Source organism: Microtus oregoni, unplaced genomic scaffold (genome assembly GCF_018167655.1).
Source record: "Microtus oregoni isolate MIOR12 unplaced genomic scaffold, Mior012 000021F_ref0000039, whole genome shotgun sequence".
Classification (NCBI taxonomy): domain Eukaryota; kingdom Metazoa; phylum Chordata; class Mammalia; order Rodentia; family Cricetidae; genus Microtus; species Microtus oregoni.
Window position 1 is genome coordinate 10,893,302 of NW_024543080.1, and position 21,937 is coordinate 10,915,238.

General features: G+C 36.7%; 1 protein-coding gene across 1 annotated transcript in view; it reads left to right on the plus strand.

Moving 5' to 3' along the window:
• The first annotated feature begins 6,047 nt into the window (after nt 1-6,047).
• Nucleotides 6,048-21,937, plus strand: part of LOC121460963 (transmembrane protease serine 11D) — a 56,126-nt gene continuing 40,236 nt past the window's right edge. Inside the window, exon 1 of the mRNA XM_041671662.1 lies at nt 6,048-6,149. Within this exon, the coding sequence (XP_041527596.1) occupies nt 6,142-6,149 (8 nt within the window). The 5' untranslated portion in view covers nt 6,048-6,141. The remainder of the gene's footprint in view (nt 6,150-21,937) is intronic.

Below are 21,937 nucleotides of genomic sequence, written 5' to 3' on the forward strand. Positions count from 1 at the left end.
TGTACTTCTATGTCCAATGGCACCAAGTAAACATCCCCATTTCAAAAATGAGGAACAGAAACATAGATAGAAAAGATCAGGCCAGGGCAAGTCCAGAAGCCAGCAGAAAAAACGCCAAAGTTTGTGGCTCTCTGCCCACACCAGATGCTATTAATGGCTTCATTGACTTCCAAGAGTCTAGGGTAGCTGGACCTGCTCAATTCTTCTGTTGTGTTATATGTAGCCTCTGTATTGAACCAATTCAAGTCTGTTGATGTCCTATACACCTGCAATTTCTAGCATCCTAACATCTTCAAGACAACTTAGACTTTATCTTCACAGCTTTACATAGTGGCATCTCTGGACCTCCTTGCAGGGAATCTGGTCCCACCAGGCACTGCCTGTAACCTTAATGTAAACCTATCATCCCAGAACTCTTACACTCTGCATGCCGATGAAGCTAGAACTATATGGATAATGCTACTAAGTTCTTCTCCCTGCTTAAGACGTAGTCTAGCACTCATCTATCACAGAAATAATGACCTCTGTGTACCTTAGTAGCTGAAATTTAGAAAACACCGCAGGTGATCTTTTTTTGAACAGAAAAATACTCTATCTTCAGTAGCATGCTCAGTTCTGGCTCTCTTCTTTTATGTAAACTTGTATTTTTGTAAGTTGGAGTCTATAGTTTGTGGGATTTTGCATTTGGTCAACTATTCTGATGGCACAGGGTACAGAATGAGGTTTCTCTTGAAGAGTGCGGCCTATTTCATCTGGGCATTGGCATGTGGGGTCAAGGGCAGAAGACCTAGGAAGAAAAGAGGGAGGGAGGCTGTGGCCAGGATGTGAAATAAAAAGATTAAAAAAGAGAGAGAGAGCTGATCTATTAACAATTGCAGCTATTTTTTCAGCACCACCCTTGTCTGCAACTTTTAGTTTGCTGATAGTCCTTTCTTCACCAAACTGCATTTTTCATAACTTTCTACTTCATATTCTGCCCTCTCAGATTCTTTCCAGAATATACCATGAAAGGTCCTCAACACAGTTCCTTAAAGAATCTTCATTCTCTTCTGAAAACTTATGAGTTGGGTCCCCATTTTCCATATTTCTCTTGGCATTCTGCTCTTCAAAGCACCAGTTAGAATGGCCCAATTGTTCTCTGCTTAGGACATTCTGGCTTCTCTAGTCCATAACCTCAAACTCTCTCACACACACACCCACAAAGGAAACCTGTTTCAAAATTTAAAAGTAAGTGAACAAGTTTATTACAGCAATGATCCCACTCAGTGCCATTTTCTACTTCTGTAATCAGATACTAAAGAAAAGGAATTTAAAGAAAGAGGACTTTGTTTTAGCTCATAGTTTGAGGATATGATCCTTCCATGTGGGGAGGCATGACAGTGAGTGCCTCTACCTGTAGTGGCAATGGTCTAGCAACAAGTAATATTGTATCAGCAGGCAGGAGCAGAGAAAAGCAAATGTTGGCTCTCCACTTGTTCCCCCTCTTTATTTGCTCTGATGTCCCAGTGTGTGGAATGGTACTGCCAACCTTCCTGGTAGATCTCCCCACTTAAGTTAAACCTCGCTGAAAACACCCTCATAGACATGCCCAGAAATTTGTCTCCTGGGTGATTTTAAGTTTCATCAAGTTCACTCAAGATTAACCATTACAACTTTTACAGGAGAAAAGTAGTGTGCAGCTTAAGGAGGACTTGAAAAGGATAAATGATGGATTCTTTGCCTTTAACAAGTTTTTGAAAAAAGTCTATCTCTAAGATGCTTCTTTCAGAACTTACTGTGAAAACCTGGTTAAAAGTAGCATCATGGGAACGTGCAAGAGAATTGCTGAATGCCAGCATGACAGCCACACCAGGGTGTAAGGAGTGTGTTTCTTTAGTCAAGCTTGTATGGATTCTTTAAGGATAAGAATGGCTTCAGTCAAAATACTGTGGAAGTGTGAGGAGGGCCACTTGCAACTTAAACCCGGTTTAAGCTAATATTTATAATGAATGAAAGTATTTGTAGTTAAATATCATTTTATAATTTTCTTTGGGTGAGTACATCCACTACTTTTATTTATAAATATTTCTTTCACATTTTTGGAGATAACAACATCATTACCTCATCCCCCCCTTCCCTTTCCACTCTCCAATACTTCCCATATAATCTTTTTTTGCTATACAAATTTATGGCTTCTTCTGTCATTCATTGTTGCTACATACATATATGTATATATGTATACACGCAAATGTAATCCTAAATATAGTGTTCTCAATCTGCATAATTTTACTTGTATGTATGCTTTCAGGGCTGACCATTTGGTATAGCTAAGCAACTGGTGTGTTCTTCCTTGGGGAAGACTATTTTGCCCCTTCTCAGCATTCCTTAGTTGTCTGTGGTCCTTTGTGTATGTATGGTTAAGGTCTCATAAGATGTCTCCACATCCATAGCACGACTATTAGTGTCACCATTGTCTAGCTTGTGTTTAAGCGTCCATGTTGTTAAGCTGTCCAAATTCTAGAAGCCGATGCAGGAGGATAACTGTTAGTTCAAAGACAATATTTCCAGTCATTTTACAGGTGGAGCGTCTGACATCTCTAGGAGATGCAATCTCACAGCAAACTTCCTGATTCTCTAGCTCTTACATGTTTACAAACCTCTTCGGCAATGATTGTTGGGCCTTAAGTGTAGAAGTTGTATTATCTCTATTTTAATTTTCTGGTTTTTTTATCCCTTTTGTTTTTTATTTGTCTGCTTGTTTTCTTTTCTTTTGCAATACTTTTCTATCATGACAATAGGTCTGTAAAGGTGGTTATGACAAATTCATGAACACCCATAGTCATATGCCTGTATTTCCCTGAACTAGATGAAGAAATAAGCTCCAAAACGAAGAAAAAAGTATTGGTCCACACCTTCTTAGATCATCAGCTTCAGGTTGCTGCTGAGTTTCTATTGATTTTTACTCATAATATTTTGATGAGCTCCACTGAATGAGTCATCCTTCTGTCTAAGCCAACACAATAGATATTAGCTGATAAATATTCCAAAGCTAAGAGTAAGTGACTTAGAGGAACCCTTTGAGTTACAACCTCTCTCTTTCACACTCACCAGGCAAAAATGCCAGTGTCAATATTTCTTATACAGGTCCATCTTCAAGCTCAATGAAGGCTGTGTCGATCAACTTGGCAGGTTGCCTTGGGAATTATACAACTACAGCATTAAAACCACGACTGATGGTGAGTTAATTCTTATGCTTTGTGTATAATATAATTCTACATTCCCTATTCTTTTTGGTTAAGAATAAGACTATCCCAAAACAATAGAATAGGCCAAGGTTTATCCTGCCACTCCCTGTGGATCTGAAGATTCAAAGTCAACACCTTTGAAACTTGTTCCTATTATGAACCATTACTTGATCTCACCAGCCACAATTTCAGCTCCACCTCCCTTTCTGTATTGAGCTCATTATAAGCATGCAGGAAGTCACTTTCAGACTGAATACAGTTTTCCCAATGCCACTCCCTTGACTCATTTTCAAGTTCTGTTGTGACAGGTGTAACCAATAACAGCAGCAAATGTATGCTACTATAGAAAGATATCAAACATTCAGTTTGTTTTAAATGAGCACCTATTTGGTTAAAAAAACTTCACTAATTCAAAGATGTAGGAATTGAACTACCTTTTAGGAGAAATTTTTGTAAATGAAAACAGAAGAAAGCTGTCCAAATTCTAGAGTCCGAGGAAGGAGGATAACTCTTAGTTCAAAGACATTATTTCCACTCATTTGTCCAATATGACTTCTCAATGTATTTTAAGTCAAAATCATAAGTCAAATAAAATAGAAATACTATGTACAAGAGGTAGCATTGAAAGGATCATCTGAACTAGAAAAAAAGTAGAAAATACTCAAAACACTCCATGTTAGAAAAAATTTAATGATGAATCCACTCAAAATAATGTAATTCATCTTTTATAATATAGACACTAAGTTGTCAGTAACTGATAAATGAAGGTACTATTTATTGAGTTAGAATTGTATTAAAACAAGTTAGAAATATAAGATACTCTATCTAAGAATTAAAAATCAGAATAGGATCATGAAATAACATTATTAAAATACAATATAAATATTTATGCTATGATACGATTAAAATGTGTTGAAGAGATCTATAAATGAATAATTTGAAGTTAGCAAATAAATGAAATTTTCAGGTAATATGTTTAATTTTTAAAATATATTTCATTCATTTTAGTCAAAAACCTAAGTGTAGAATCAGGCCTAAGTAGCGGGTCTAAAGATGAGTTTATGAAGAGTAAGGGGACCACTTAGTCCTGGCAGTATTCTCTAAATTGTACATTCCGTTTTAAAACCTGTCAGATTGAAGCCCTGTGGTAAATTCATTAGCCATTGCCTACCAATTACTAATAAGACAAAGTCAAAAGCCTGTCTAAGAAGCTCTTCAACTTTCCATTCCTCATGGGCACATAGAAACTCAGGGAGGAGTACGTTTTGCTTTTGCCTTTTTTTTTATAAATTTTATTTAAATTATATTAAACATAAACAAAAAACAAGTTTCCACCTCCTCCCAACCTCCCATTTCCCTCCCCTTCCTCCCACCCTTCTCCCCCTCCCCCCACTCCTCTTCCCCTCCCTCTCCAGTCCACAAAGCAGTCAGGGTTCCCTGCCCTGTGGTAAGTCCTAGGTACTCCCCCCTCCGTCCATATCTAGGAAGGTGAACATCCAAACTGGCTAGGCTCCCGCAAAGCCAGCACATTAAGTAGGATCAAAACCCCTTGCCATTGTCCTTGGCGTCTCATCAGCCCTCATTGTTCGCCATGTTCAGAGAGTCCGGTTTTATCCCATGCTTTTTCGGTCATAGTCCAGCTGCCCTTGCTGAGCTCCCAGTAGATCAGCTCCACTGTCTCAGTGGGTAGGTGCACACCTCGTGGTCCCGACTTCTTTGCTCATGTTCTCCCTCCTTCTGCTCCTCATTGGGACCTTGGGAGCTCAGTCCAGTGCTCCTGTGTGGGTCTCTGTCTCTATCTCTATCCATCACCAGATGAAGGTTCTATGATGATATGCAAGATATTCGTCAGTATTGCTCTAGGATAGGGTCATTTCAGGTTCCCAATCCTCAGCTGCCCAAGGAACTAACTGGGAACCTCATCTTGGGCACTTGGGAGTCCCTCTAGGGTCAAGCCTTTTTCTTTTTTGGTACTAACAACTGAACTTAGTACCTCATTGCACACGAAGTAAGTGCTCTACCAGTGGCTAAAACACCTAGACTACCTTTTCCTCTCAAGTCACACAGTTAGAGAAAAGGCTAAGGCGGGAGTTCAGATTTTAATAACAGTCTGATTGTATTCCGTTTCCATTCTTAAGCATTCATTATTTCCTAGGAAGTAATCCCAGTATAGTCATTCAACTTGACAACTTGACCAACATATTAGACAGAAATGCTTGTTCCATACTCTGCATTTTCTCAGGTTTTGCTCCTGCCTGCAAGACCTACTTCTAATCTTACATTCTTGCCCTAACCCTCCACTCATGCCTACTCTCCTTTTCCACTTATTATCTTCTAGTATCATTGGGCTAAGATATGTTTTCAGGATACAATATTTAGAATAAGAGTAGGTATGTTTTAATTTCATGGTTTATGCTCACTTATCCTATAACCATTTGTCCTGCCTATTCAAGCCTTTCTCTGTATCTCTGTTTTACACATTAAGAGGGATAAATATTTTATCATAGAGAAAAGCATATTCAGAGGGGGTGCCTGTCAATGCATGGGAAGTGAGGAGTGAACTTATGATAATAAGCAGAAGTGGCACATCCTGTTGAATAAAAACAACTGTGATGTGAAATGGCCACAGGATTATGAAAATATCTGCTGCCTGTAGTCATGTTTATTGACAACTTACCAGATAAATGGAATTGTTTCTGATTTGTGAGGTTTCCCGGTCTCTAATTCTGGTCCACAAGCCATACCATTGGTTCAAGTTGTTTTTTTCAGACTTGTTTTACGAGTTAGGCTTTAATTACATGGGATTTCCTCCTTTGGCTTCAGGTACACACAGCACGAAAGAGTCACACAGTTGAGTGGGAATCTCAAAGCAGTTGAACACACAGAAGAAAGGACCTTGTCATTATTCAGGAGGAAGATGTTTAGGTAAGATCTGCTTTTGCCTCTGTAGCTTTCTTTACAAGTTTTGCTGTGTCTTAAAGCATGTAAAGAACATAAATGTTTAAGAAATTTGGGTTGTAGAAAGCAATTACAGTCACTTTTCTGAAAACTTTAGTGAAACTGTTGGAGATTGTTTAAACATGACTGGTGTTGTTTAGGTAACATTCTTGGTTGTTTCTCTGTTTAGGGGGACTTTTTTCAAACCAAATAAATAAACCAAAGAAAATGAAGTACTGTTATTACATTCTCTTTGAAGAAGGAAGTATTTTATTTCCCAAGTTTCAGTCTTCAAAAGCTGAACTGTGATTATTAAAACATAGTCAGAAAAAAAATTTGCTCTGTTGCTTGAGAACTTTTTGAAGATTAAATGTTTTTATTTCTCCTGGTGTCATCACCAGCTACTAAACGTGACATGAATCCTAAGGCTTTCTCCAAGAAAGCAAAGGCAAGATTTCTCTCTATTTTGTGCAATAATGCTATTTCTAGTTTTAGTAAATATTGCTACTAATTAAGAAAACTGTCATTGCTCCAATTTTCCTTTTGGTTGATGTAAACTTATTTTCATAAACTTTTACACACAAAGCAAATCATCTCATAATCTGCCTTTAGATACTACTTAATTGGCAAACTTAGTTAATAAACTTAATACCAAGTTAACAACTTAGTTAGCATAATAAAAATAATTGTATTGTATATATTGTACATATGGCTTTTCTATCAGCATTGGAGAAATGACCCTACCTGGCAGGCTATACTAAAAGAGGAACAATTAAGGCAAGAATACTGTTTAGGTGTAAGTGCAGTTGAGTTTTGCTTTAATATTGGAACATCAGATAGAAGAATAAAAATCAAACCATATTTAATAACAAAACTCATGTATGATTAAATCTATTTGAGTATACCTATAGATAAGTAGGAAATAAGTAGCAGTCTGTTTTTCAAACTTAAAAATAAATTGTTTCACATTTGTCTTGGCATTTTGGTTTCCACAGATTGTACTTTTGACTATATTTTATTTCTTAAACAAGCTGTATCTATTGTAATCATTTTTCTTATTAACATGAAATATCTACAATCAATAATTATGTAAAACTGATGAAATTCTGAAATTTAAGACAGCATAATTTTGAAAGTACATTCCATCTGCCTGAGTAAAGCTTCGAACTCCCAGGGTATGGGGTTGGGGAAAGTATTCAAATGGCCTAGGGACTTCTTTTATTAAATTCCAGTTGCCCAATTCTTCCAAATTCTCTGAGAAATCAGGGCATCAAGTAAGGTAGGCAAAAAGGAACAGATTTTTATCTTTTTTATACTTTTATTTTTATACTTTTTAAATAATTTTATGCAATTTTTACCTAAATTTAGATATATTTAGTATATTCAAGTAATTATGAAATATTTCTGTTTGACAATGGGCTTTCTTGGCAGATTTGTGTGCTCTCCTACACAAATTACACTCTCAGATTTCATCCAAGCTGCCATTTCCTAAAGGCTGCACACATGATTTGTTCATGTCTTTGTTCATGTTCTTGTCTCTGAAGACAGAAATCCTCATACAGGCCCTAGAACTTAAACAGCTACTTTATAAAAAATAATTGCTATTCGTTTAAGTTCTGTGGTTTTCCAGAATTTCATAGGTCTACTCAGAGTATTCATACCCACCAGATAGCATAAAAATCAAAAGATTAAGGTGGGGTTTAGAAAGCAGGATGAGGGTTTAGAAGTCGACAATCAGAGCACTGTTTAAAGAAAGATTTCAAATAAATAAGCATCCAATGGACAGGCAAGTCTTGGCAGAACCCATTCTTTCCTAATAAACCATATTTCCATTTTCTTTTCTTTTGTTACTATTTATGATACAATTAGCTGAATACAGAGACAGGACAAAGCTAGCCAGATGACTTACATTCTAATAAGATCCCAAAAGAACATGAGATAAATTGAAAATAGGATACATCAGGACCCCCAAAATGAGTTTTGCACCTTATCTATTGTTTCCATTCTGCTTTCTAAATTGTTGTTTTAGCTTGCAACATCCATGCTTAAACCTATGAATCATTAGGAAGAGGGTATATTGATTTATGAAAATTAGGCGGATAGGCACCAATATGTCTGTGTAATCATAGAGCCCATTTAATGTTGGGATGGGGAAGTGGTGATGTCATTATGAGACACAGAAACATCAGCTCCAATTAATCATCCAGGATTATTTATCTAATAGCCAATTATTTCATGTCTGTTGTAAATTTGACCACCAGAAACCACTCCCAAGGTAGTTCTTTAAAATTTTATTTTTTTAGCTGTAACTTAAGTTGCTCTGTAACCCATGAAGTTTGTGGTTGGTTCCTCTAGAGTAAATCTGTTTAACTTTCACATTTCAAGGAACTGCGACAAACAAGCGTCATTCTCTGCCGGAATACCTATCATCAGTATAAAGACATACAGAACTAACTTCAGTTTAAAAAAAAATCCTTCTTTCCTCCAACATTTCTGTTTTGAACAAATCTCATCCCCTTAGTAGTAAAAATCTCCAAAATTTTTTATAGATATATGCATCTATCTTAATTTATTTCTATCATTCTTTTTGCTTTTTAATATTTGTTATGAAATATATCATTATGAACTATAACACATATAAAGGTGAATTAAAGATGAGCACAGACAATGATAATGTACTAATAGTATATATCAAAAACCTAGAAATGCATTTGAACATTTTAGCATAGGAAAATGAAAAATATTTGAGGACATATATTTTAGCATGATTTAAACATTACATATTACATGTAAGTATTGAAATATCATATGGCACCCTTTAAACAAATGAATTTTTCTCTTTATATATCTGTTACAATAAAACAAATTAAAACCAAACACAAAATGAGCTATTCTAGTTTAAAAATTTTTAAAATACATTTTAATTATATTCTTTCACCTCTCTACTCACTCAACTTCTTATTCTCTCTCTAAAAACAACACAAAACAAGTAGCAAAGGTCAAAACCAACCAACCAAACAAACAAATAAAAACCAGTAAGACAAAAAGTATAAAAACAAAACAAAAACACATACATGAAAATCATGGAGTCTGTTTTATGTTGTCCAAATATTCCTTAGACATGGGACCTCCCATGAAGTGTGGTTAATATACCCAGTGACACTCCACTCGAAGAAACAGATGTTATCTTTCTCAGGGTCTGTCAACTTGAAATGGCTTCTTGGTTGCGGGTGGGACTTTGTGTACACTCCCTTTCCCAGTGCTGGGGTTCCTCTGGTTTCAATAGTGCAGGTCTTGTTCATGCTGTCAGAGTTTCTGTGAATTAATGTATATCAATCTTGTTACGTCTGGAAGACACTGTTTTTCGGAGTCACCCATCACCTCTATCTCTGACAATCCTTTTGCCTCCTCTTCTGCATCCCCAAGCCTTGGAGAAAGGGGTTTGATAAATACATCTTCTTTAGGGTTGAGTGATCCAAAGTCAAAATGAACTATTTTTATAGAAAGCCCTTAACATACTCTCAAAATATACATGGAATATTTTTTCAACAGGTAAATAAATAAATGCAACATAATGTTCATAACACAGTTTTACTATACAGTAGTTTAAGCAAATAACTCAGATCCAAAGAAAAAATACCTCAAAAAGGCTACATAATAGCAATATATGGGCACTGTTTGGCTTATTTTAAAAAGTAACAAAACATACTGTATTTAATTCATGAATAGCAGAAGTATGCAATGGTCTTACAAACAAACCAAAAAGAAAGGCATTAAGTCTACTATGCATGGTTGACTACAGAATGGGAACAAGAAGCCAGACTGGAGATGAAACAATGAAATTTTACCTGTAATGTCTTATTTCTTTCATAAAAAAGAAAGAAAAGCTAAAGTGGCAAGATGTTAGTGGTTTTCTGTTCTGGATGCTGGTACAAGACACTTATATTGTGCAGTTATGCTGATTAAAGAGGGGCTTACTCATAATAACAATCTACAGAATCATTTCTAGGACATTCAGTTAACACAAAATAATGGCATACTCCCAAAGTTATAGCTGTCTGGATAGTTAGAAAGTGCACATTGATGTGAGATAGTACAAACCTGATATTGGAAAGATTCAGCTCCTGATATGTCTGGGGTTAGATTAATAAATGAATTTACTTATGGTGAATTCTTTTAAAAATCACAAAAGATTAAATAGTTAATATTTTAATGAGCAAAATAATGGTTTCTCAAAGACATGGACATTTTGAAAAATGAATTTATGACTATTCAAATATTTATTGAAAAAATCTTTTGGTCACTTCCACAAATATACCATGTCCTCCAGCTTCCCCCTCTTCACCTTCCCCTGTGTAACTGCTGTCTGTGGATGATAACTTAATGCCCTTCATTTTTTTCATGATTTTCCATCATTGGGGCATATCCATAAAAACACAAGTTCTATCTGCATGCAATGTATAAAATGTGATAAAAATTGTCTTGCAAAGTCTGTAATAGTGTATCCATGGTCATTGTTATAAGGATTAAATTGTACATGTGTCCTACAACTGACATATCCACCCTGAGCATTCCTGAACAGATTCTGTGGTACAAATGCACATGAGTCCTTTCAGGGCATATTTGTGCAAATTAATTGTCTGTGACACAGTGTGTATGCTTGCATTTGCAAATTCTTTTATCCCATTACAAATGATTTCTCATTAACACACTTCTGAAATAGCTCTTTGTTAGCTTTTCGTGATCATCTACTTTGCAAAGCATGATATCAATCTCCATGCTTATTTTACTTATAATCCCTCCAGAGCAGTTCATTACCACCTCCATATGTGCTGTCCACTGAGTTTCTAAATTCCATTCTTTCTTAGTTTCTTTTTGATCCTACTGATCCACATCATTTCTCATTTTCCTGTCTCCAAATTCAGAGTGCTTTGGAGGACTAGTTCTTCTCTTCTCTAGTTATATTTTCTATGTGGTACCGTCCATCCTGTGATTTTCATACTGTGTAAGCTGGTGGTCTTGAAGGCAATTAGTGGTCTGTGGAGACCATAATCATTCATTGAAATGCAAAATAGTTTTTTATTAAAAGTAAGCTTTAGTAGCATATGGCAAAAAAATCCATACTTAACTGTCTTATTTAATGACTCCTTTGTAGAACTTGTCTTATTATTTGTTATATTATACTTTATATACTCATCAGTTGAACATAAGCCTATTCTTTTGAGTACCTACTTCATTTGAGAAACTGTTAGATACTAGATATTCATAATTATAATGTAAAAACCTGAGCCCTGTTCTTGCCTTATTTATTGGGAGAACAACCACTTAAAAATTAAATAATAAAACCACTGTCCAATTCTAATTATAGTAATGTCACCAGGGAAAATTTAAGGGCTTTGATTAATTAAGATTAATAGAAGCAACTGTGAAACGTGTATTGTGGAAGTTTCAGCAATATAAGGCAGTATTTATCAAAAATACCAATCCTAATGACTAAAAGATTAGTGACCGAAAATTTTTATTTTAATTTTTGTTAGTAAGAAGATGCTGAAATGTGTATTGTCATGAAAACTATATCAATCTACATGTTTCTGGAATACTTTCCTGAAGAAGTGTTTTTTAAGCAGAAACTTAAATGCATACAGAAGAGATTTCACTGTCATCTTCAGGCCAAATTAAAGATTTTGGGTTATATCTGAAGAGAAATGTAAAGCTGGCAAAGATTTGTGAATAGGAACATTATTCTGCTAGAGTGCTAGCATATGCTGTGGTTTGAAATTAAATGATCCCCAAAGAGAGTGACACTATTATTAAGTGTGGGCATGTTGGAGGAATTGTGTCACTGTCCGAGTGGGCTTTGAGGTCTCCTATGCTCAAGCTACACAAGTGAGATAGTTCACTTCCTGACGCTTTAGATCAAGATGCAGCTCCTTCTCCATTCTCGGCTCCTTCTCCAGCACCATGTCAGTCTGCACACCGCCATGTCCCACCGTGATGATAACGGACTAAACCTCTGAAACTACAAGCCACCCAATTAAATGTTTCCTTTATAAGAGTTGCCATGGCCATGGTGTCTCTTCACAGCAATAGAAACCCTGACCAAGACAGTATACACAGAGCACTCTGATTCCCTGTAGAGAAGATCCTTGTGGAATGACTCTATTGGTGAATGGAGCCCCGCTGAAGCCTGGTTCAGTATTAAAGAAAATGGCAAAGGGTGAATGTGGTGGAAGTAGAAGTAAAACTTGTGACTAGAAAGTAAATGTGTAGGGGGAGCAGTCTGAACACCAACCTGAAGCCAAGGGTGAGAGGAGTCTCGTCTTTGACGATCAGAGTCTCCACGAGTAACTTGGTTGATAGTGGTATCATTCAGTAAGAAAGAAAATTTGTTTTGAAAGGGTAAGGGAAGGTTGTGAGTGCTAGAAAGAATATGATGAATACTTCATCTTGGAAATACTGATGCCAAATGCCAAGTGGAGATTACAGCTGGACATTACAGTTAAGAAATTATGGCTAGGTCTGTCTTTTGTAAAATACGACCTTTGGTTATCCTTGTCTATCTGAATCCTGAAAGTAGATTTTTGAGCAACACATCCAGATTGTTTGAAAGTATGTGGATGGAGAATTTTCAGTTTCTAAGCTCCTTCTGCTCTTATACACGTGATTGATTTAAATTGCAATTAAAACTGTCTGAATTAGATCAACTAGAGAAAAATAAACAGAGCATGAAACAACACTAAGATGAAGCAACTAGAAAAGGGTATTTAAGAGACTGAGAGAGAAATAGGAGAAAGAAGAGGGTATTTTAGAGAATGACAGCTTTGCGAACCTTTCGTTCTCAGTCTACGCTGAACAAGAGTGCCAATGACTCTAATAAAGAAAGGACCACAGAGTCGACTTCAGTGTCGGATTTCTAAGGTTATTTGAATATGGTGTCCCTATGTTACCTCTCTTTCCACTCACTGTTAGGAAGTGTGGCATAAAGGCAGAGTGGGTGAGGCTTCGCCTCCACCACAGCCTGCGCAGACTCACTTAGTAAAAACACAGGATGAGGTGGTAGGAAACAATTCAGCCAGTCCTGCATTTTGTTGTTGTTGTTGTTTGGCTTTTTGTTTTAATTATCCTAAACCCTACTACAGGGCCAACCAAGAACCAAATACTGTCTACTTTAGTTCCTTAGCAAAACTGTAACTCCTTTATCTTTATATAACTTCAAGTTCAGTCTCATTGTCTCTACTTAACAGATAAGGAAATTAAGAGGGTAGAGACTTCCTAGGTTCACAGAACAGGTAAATGACAAAAGCTGCATGTGAATCTAGTTAGCTCAGACTCAGTCTAGGTTCTTAAGTACTATAATGTCTACCTTCCTCCAGCTCCTGTCAAGCTTACAGTCTAGTACAGGACAGCTGAAGAGATGGAAAGACTAGTAACTGGCATGTGAGCAGACAGACATGTTTTCCTTGCTTAAGGAGCATACAAAGTTAGCATTATAAATAAAATATGTTTCAGCGGATTCTTCTCCCCCACTACTATTATATACTCCTCTTGAAACTGTAATGTTGACAAAGTTGGGGAGCCTGTCCTAGAGGTGAGAGCATCTACTTCATGGAAAGGTCATGGAACTGAGGAAGTTCCTTCAATGCAAAGGAATGAAGTGAGAAGCAAATATGATTTTCACCAGAAACCTCAAGGATTCTTTGTTTAAATGATGAGGAAGAAAAATGAGATCCATAGAAGGGATTTCCTATGTGCCAAGCAGACGTACTGATCATAGTTTTCTCCCAAGACCCCATGAAAACTGCTTCCCAGGATAAAGAAACATCACACAGCATCTCTCGTAAGCTCCGAGAAAGCACATCCTTTGCAAAGGCCTCAGAACCTTTGCTGAATAAACCATGGAATTCTGCAAATTTCATTATGAACAGAATCTTCATGAGAAAATGATCCAGAGAAGCCCAGTTCTTTTCCCTGCTTCTGAAAACAATACAAGATGATGCTTTAAAATCCATTCATGAAAGTAAATATTACTCAAAATCATTTGAAATAGCTAATCTTAGGCATGGTCGACGATTTACTATAAGTGACAATTCAGTTTTGCCTATGAGAACAATGGCCATTTACTGGATAGAATAATTAAACAAAATTAGCCATGACAAATACAAATGGGAATTCCTCCCATTTGTCTCCTCCCTATTTTATATGTACTAAGTATTGGTCAGATGTTCTGTAAGAATGTTGCCAATACATTTCTACCATCTCTCTTGAAGTATATACATATTATATATTTATATATAATATATTTTAAAATATTATGTGTACTTCAAGCTCTTTGTCCATGAATTTTCTCAACTAAAACTTATACATGTAATGATCTATTTTTTCTGCACTCCTCCTACCCCATCATTCATGGCATTTCACTTACCATCTCTCCATTCCTGACCCCCACATTTTTAAATGAATTTTAAGTGTCTGCAATATATCCATATATTCAAATTAAGCAAGATTATTATTTTGACAATTATCAAAAACATCTTAATATTTAGGTCTATATATAGCAATCAAGTTAATCATCAGAGAATACACACATTTGCTGCAATATTACCTGTATACATTCAGAGTACCGATTCCTCATCTCTTTGGTACATATTGTAGAAACAGTAATGGATGGAAAATAATACAAACTTCATCACTATGACCTGGACATAACCATACCTTCTTTTTTTCTGTAAATATTAAATTATACATTGCTGTATATTAGGGTTAAGATATTTTAATGGAGCAATAAAGTAAGAGTTTGAACATTTTGTAGTTATCCAAAAGTAGAAGGTTGGCTATTAGATGGCTTTAAGAGACAGAGAACTCAGGTGTATCAATAAAATCTCTTTATTCTATCTTTGAACTTCTGTAGACTAATTGCTTCAAAACTCCTTTTAAAATAATGTAATACAGAGAAATATGTAGACCTAAATAAAATCAATAAAAAGAAAAGTTATTTAAAAACAGCTAAGCTTGTATCATGTAATACAGAAGTCTGCCACTTGTGGTTATTAAAATCAAAATTAATTGTAATGAAAAAAGTAATACTTGTACATAATTTGGAAGCTTTGTACATAATTCGGAAACGAAGTGTCTTACATCCAGAGTCACTAACTTAAATTATGCATTTTAGCAGATAATTCAAATATACATTAAAATTTAGTAAGAGTCATACGAAATGACAGCTTTACAAAGCTTTAAAATAGCTGCCAGAGTCTCTAATATAGAGATAGAGATGTATAGGAAAAAATCTTGTGTATTTAGATATGAATAAACATGTCCTCTAAGCCAGGTGCAGTGTTTTTCTCTCCTCCCTTTGGCAAGTCAGTAAGTATTCAAAGTAGAACTTTCCCAAGCTCTAAGAACACTTTGCATTTTTAAAATGTTAGGTCCTTCTAATATAAATGTTTATGTGCTCAGATAAGTTTGAGAACAAACGTGTCTCATTAATTCCGAGGCAGGAGGGAAGAAACAGAGTTGAGGGATAGTCAAAGGATGGCAGCCGTTCTGCCGTCAGCACCTGGGTGCTATTGTGAGTCTTTGATTCTCTACAGTGTTTCCTCCATTCTGACGTGAGACAGGTGAAGGAAATACATGCACCTTTCGAGGTCTTACTGGGTTCATGAGCATTCGCTCATGAACTGTTTGTAACTCCACCCAGTAAAAGAAACTGCAAGTGAGTGGGAGGACCATTATCATAAGAGTTAAGAGCTTTACATTGTGTAAGGAAACAAGCAAGTGATGCTTTCACTGTTCTGGGTAACAAATTGCTCCCTCCCTTATTTAGTATCTCTTGTAGAGCTGTTACCTGCCAGCTGGCATTGAGTGCTGAACTGAAAAGGTTCCTGAAGCTCAGTCCACCTTCACTGTCAATTACTTACAGAAACCTTGAACATTTTATTATTGCAATTTTCAACAATTGTTAAAAGATAAATTTTAATTTTATATATCTTTGGTCTCTAATACAACTTTATATATGCAACTCTCACCAAAATCAGATTCCAGAAGTCTTATTCCAAAAGTATTCAGTATATTCATTTCCAAAAGAAGTGTTTTGGTAAATAAATATCACATTATGAGTACTCATAATTTCCAAATAGCAGGAAGATGAGGTTGATATCTGTAAAGGTGAGAGAACATCTTTCTAAAAATAAAAGTAAGCAAAAAATAAGACGTACCTATTTGAAAACTAAATCCAGATAGAAAGAAATATTATTTGATGTATCTTCGGAAACAAGCAAGAAACAAATCTTCAACAAAGTAGTTATTATTTGCTTTGAAACTTGGCAGACTTCGTGTGTTTATAAAGGCTATACTTTCAAGAATTCAGAAATACAATATTAACATTGCACAACAGCGCCCTCTAGAGTTTATGCTTTGCTCTCTTCGACTAAACAATCAGGATATTAGACAGCCTGTGTCAGGACTTTCTGAGCATTAGAACAAGTTCTTTGACAACAATAGAGACGATGAGGTCATTGCTTCCATCACATTAAGAACGCATAATAACTGCAGCTGAGGAGGTGGCTCAGTGGCTAAGCGTTTGCCAAAGAAGCGTCAGCTTCAGACATCTGGTTCCCAGTGCCCAAGTGAAAGCCTGGTTGGCACAGGGCTGACAGTAATTTCATCATCGGAAGCAGAGACAGGCGATGTCCAGGACAAGTTGACCAGCTAGACTAGCAGGAACTCCGAAACTTCAGGTTCCTTGAAAGACTGACTCTATATGTAAGATGTAGAGTTATAGAGAAACTCACACAAAGTTGGTTTTGATTTTCCATACATATGCATGCACCCCAACTCATTTTCACCCATACATGTGAGCACAAATACACATACCACACTCACATACAATGCAACAATATCTATGACTTCTAGATACATCTAAATGAAATACCAGCATCTTAAAGTTTCTGTTTCTGTTGGCAGTGTTGCTTTCAGATCACCTAAGCAAGCTTTGTTTAATGGTACAGCTCCTTTGTCATAGCAATACTATGTCCATTTGCATACAGAAGATTTGTGGTATCACCTATGGACACAAGGACCCACTGTTTGTGCACCATATTCCCATCAAAGATGGGCTTCTTAGAAAAGCAAATGCACATTGCAATAGATCAGTAAGAAAAAAACAGATCTTAAAATCATTAACTGACTTGTCACTGAAATAGTGAGTGGTCTTAAATATCTTCTATGAACAAATATAAGAATGACACTACAATAAATTATACCACATGTTGAATGAGAGGCGACTTGGAAATTCTTATGAAGCTATGTCCGTCAATATTCTTCAGTAGTCCACAACATCCTCCCAGCTAAACCATCTGCTAGGTGAGGCATAAGTTACAACATGATAGTTATATAGAAAGATAGACAGACAGACAGATGACATGTTTCTCCTTGGTCTAAAATATCATAAATAACAAAGTCACAAACAAGTGTCTGGACATTTTCATTTCGCAGATGATGGCTAAATAGCCGTATCAGACTCATGGAAGACCTGCCCTTTCCTAAACAGAAACAGAGGAGGTGTGGATTGAGAGTGGGAACAATAAATAATTTTATTTAAAAGAAGAAAACTGCACCATAATTCTGATTTCAGGAGGAAGAATGTTTATGTTTCTTTGACTGAGCCTTTCGCAGCTAGGAATATCTTGGCTTCCAGCTTATTATCACCAGAAGGGGGACAGAGCAATACCATAACTGTATTGATGTGCTAATATATGACATGCTACGATGGCCCCTCATCTCTGTATTATTATTATTATTTCAAAATTCCATGGTTGAGGCTAGAAAAATAACTTGGTGGTCAAGAGAACTTGTTGCTCTTTTAAAAAACCCAGGTTCAGAATCCAGAGTTCTCATGCTGGTGGTTCCATGGGCTCTGATGCCCTCTTCTGACCTCTATAGGCAAAGTACTCACATATGTAAAATAAAACAAATTCCTGAATAAAGATGTATCTTTGGTATATGTGGTATTCCTTAGCCATATTTCAATATCAGAAGTGAGTTGTTCTTTAAATTTTTCTGAACGCTTTTGAACTGGTTGAATATTACAAATCAGAGCAATTGACCTTGTCTTTTTCTTATGCTGTGCATACTACGTTGCACCCATCAACCATGGGTTCATGCTCTTGAAACAGAACACCATGCCTTCAACTAAATTGCTGAGTTTGATGAAGAGATATTTGAAGTTGATGTAGAAATTGACAATCTACAACTGTTAATATCCAACCGGAATATCCATTTTGAAATGGATGATGAAGGAGATGATGAACCTGTTCCTTTACCACCAGATAAAACAATTCTTAATTAAAATTAAAAAGTCATTCAAGTGGTACAACGCTCACAAGGATGTTCCTCCTCCTCCCCCTGGTGGTGTTGGGAACAAAGAAAAGCAGACTAGTAATATACCTGTTTGGGACCAAGAAGACATGAAAGTTGACTAAGGAACACGTTTTCAACTTACTCTGCTGCCACCTCTGTAGACATCAAAGGTTAGTGATGTCACCTGCAAGACTGTTGCCAACATGAGTGAAGAGGAAGCTCCTTAAGATATTTGAAAAACCTGAAATACATAACATGCTGTACTGGAGAAGGAAGCCCAGAAACACAAAGGCAACCTTGATGTGAGGAGAAGTACCATGCCTGGCAGTGTAGCTCTAGAAGGATTCCTGCAGGTCATGCTGCTGTGTTTATAATTGTCACTGCTAGAGGACAATCGACAAACACATTTGCACATGGTTGTGGCAGCCCAGCCTGGTCCTCACTACATAGAGTTCCAGCACAGGTCAGTTCCGCAGCTGCCTTTTTCCTGCTATGCATCAAAGTTTCTCTTTTATTTTTGTTGTTGTTGTTGTTTTACTAAGAATAAAACTGAACTGTGCCTTCTTGACAAGAAGTGGATTAAAATCCCTAAAAGGCTCTCCTTCTCTCTTTAAACCAATGTCTGCCTAGTTCATTGTAAATAGACCACTTATTATAAGTATTTTGTCATAGAATTAACAACGAATGATTCCTATCCCTTCATCAGAAACAAGAAAACGACAAGCTGAAGTCTGAGTGAGGTTGTTAGGATGTGTTCCGGCCTCTGGAGCCAGGCTAAATCACAGTTGCTACACAGCTGGGTTCTCTTAACTGGCCTTGAGAACCTGTTTTAATTTTTAACCTCCTCAGCTTTGTATGTTGTCTAGAGATTTAGTCTACCACCTGGTTTGTGGGGTTGTATTTTGTTTTTGCTTTTTAGAGGGGGAATGGGGATGTAACTAAACAATTTGCTAGCTTTTCAACCTAAAAAGACACTTTAAAAGGAGAAGAAAAACTACAGCAGCAGGATGCTGTCTTGTTAAATAAAGGCATTACTCATGCGTTAGTGGGAAATTAGAAAGCTTACCCTCGCCTTTAAGGAATTTCTAAAGCAATATAAGGAAGCGCACAATGAAATAAGCAAATTGTATAAGCTGCAGTGAGCCTCAGTTCTCTGCAGAATAGTAAACTACAATTTTAAGTAGGGTGGTTACAAAGAACTTATTGAGAAGTCAAATGAACATTGTCTTAAAGAAGGCAAGCGTGCTCTGGGTAAAGTGAAGGTCAAAGTCCCCAAGCTAAGGAGTGCCTAGTGTACCTAGCCAGGATGCCCCCGAGGGCTGAAGCAGAACACTAAAGTGAAGTAGGAAATGACATCAGAATTATAAGGAAATACAGGGCTGTATCAGAAACTCCTTGATGTAGTGACTCTCCAGAGAACTAAGAATTAAGCGGGAAAAGCATGACAAGATAAATATCCAGAGCTTTCCAAGATACCTGATAAACAGAGTTACATCAAAAGATTTATTGTTGGAGAAACTAGAGGTATTAAAACATGCAAAATAAAACAAGAAAAGCTTGTGGCATTCAGCAGGATGCCTTTAGTGGAATGACCAGTATAGACCATCGATGATCTAGTTTTGTTCCCAGAACATCTCACTTAATTCAATATTTCTTTCCATTTCTTTTTATCCAGCCTCCTCCCCGTTTATTTTTGGTGACGAGGAGAAATTACTACAAAAATAGCTCCCATTTGAATAAAACAAATAGGAATGAGTGTCCAGCCTATAGCTAAGAACTAGCAGGGGGAAAAAATCTATGCAAAATTAAACATTTACCTTAGGCTCGTTCTATCATGCCCTAAGTGCATGAGATAATCCCCTCCTGACTGACGGTTTAATGATGCAGGTGTGGTCCTCCGTTCCACTCTTTAAATAACCACATACCTAAGCACGGAGCGTGAACATTTAGTTTATTTTCCTTCATCATTATAAGTTATATTAAGAATTAGCATTTGCTAGTAAAACCTCAGACCAAACTTCATAGTTCCTTCATTTCTATTGGTAAGTCACAGTAAAGTTTCATTTATCCTGGATCACGGATCACTAAAATTCTAGTCTCATGCGCAAAATGGGACCATGAAGCTGTGTTTTAAATATTAATTCCTGGCTGCCTAAATTTTCTACACACACTATCATAAATGACCATTGTTTGTATGTGTTACTGGCCACTTCCATCTAGAAGCTTATATCATAGAATTTATATTTTTAATGTAGTCAGATTTGGTTTCCAATACTCTTTTTCAAAACTTAAGCCTTAACTCCAAGATAAGAAGGCATAAAAGATACTTTCTGTTCTAAGACCATCTCAGCCTAGACTCACAGTGGTGAGTGTAGTTTACAATATCGCTTTATTTAATAATTGTTTTACAGGTCGAGGGTATATCCCTCAAAATGAAGAATGCAGAGCTAAGGAGATAGCTCTGTGGGTAAGGGCTTGCTGTGAAAACAAGAGAATCTGAGTTCAAATCTCTAGCACCTGCTTAAAGTCAGGCATGGCCACAAGTACTTCAATGCTGAAGGGGAAGACAAGTGGATCTCAGGAGTTTGCTGGCCAGCGTAGTAAAAATGCTAAGGTTCAGGGGCTGGAGAGATGGCTCAGAGGTTAAGAGCATTGCCTGCTCTTCCAAAGGTCCTGAGTTCAACTCCCAGCAACCACATGGTGGCTAACAACCATCTGTAATAGGGTCTGGTGCCCTCTTCCGGCCTGCAGGCATACACACAGACAGAATATTGTATACATAATAAATAAATAAATGAATGTAAAAAAAATGCTAAGGTTCAGGTTCAATGAAAGACTCCATGCAGAATGATAGAGGGAAGCACCTGAAGTCCTCCTCTGGTCTCCACACGGGCACTAATGGGTGTGTGTACCTGCACACATGCATCAGATGATTATACATGCGCAACCCAACACTTTTCTTTAACGAGGATGCAACAAAATATTTTCTTAACTGCTATAAAGTACCCTGGAACACATTTCTATCATATAATAAAATAATAATGGTATTATAATATGGAGGAGCATGCCAAAGAACCTTCCAGAACACAAAAATAATTCATGCAAAACAAGAACTACCTAGAAAGTGTATCCTGTGCATCAAATAGAAGGCACTTATTTCCCTCCTTGGAGTAAAGCAATTTGGCTATTGCGATCATACACTGAATTCCATAAATCCAAAATAACCAGCCTACGAGGCAGCAGGACTTAATTTCCAAGGTTCACAGGCAGCAAGTATTCATTAGCCATCAACAACTCTCCTTTCCTTAACCTCCTCCAGTCTTCATGTCCTACACATGTGCGTGTACACACACACACACACACACACACACACACATAAGTGAACACGCGCACAAACACATATACAGGGTAGTCTTTTG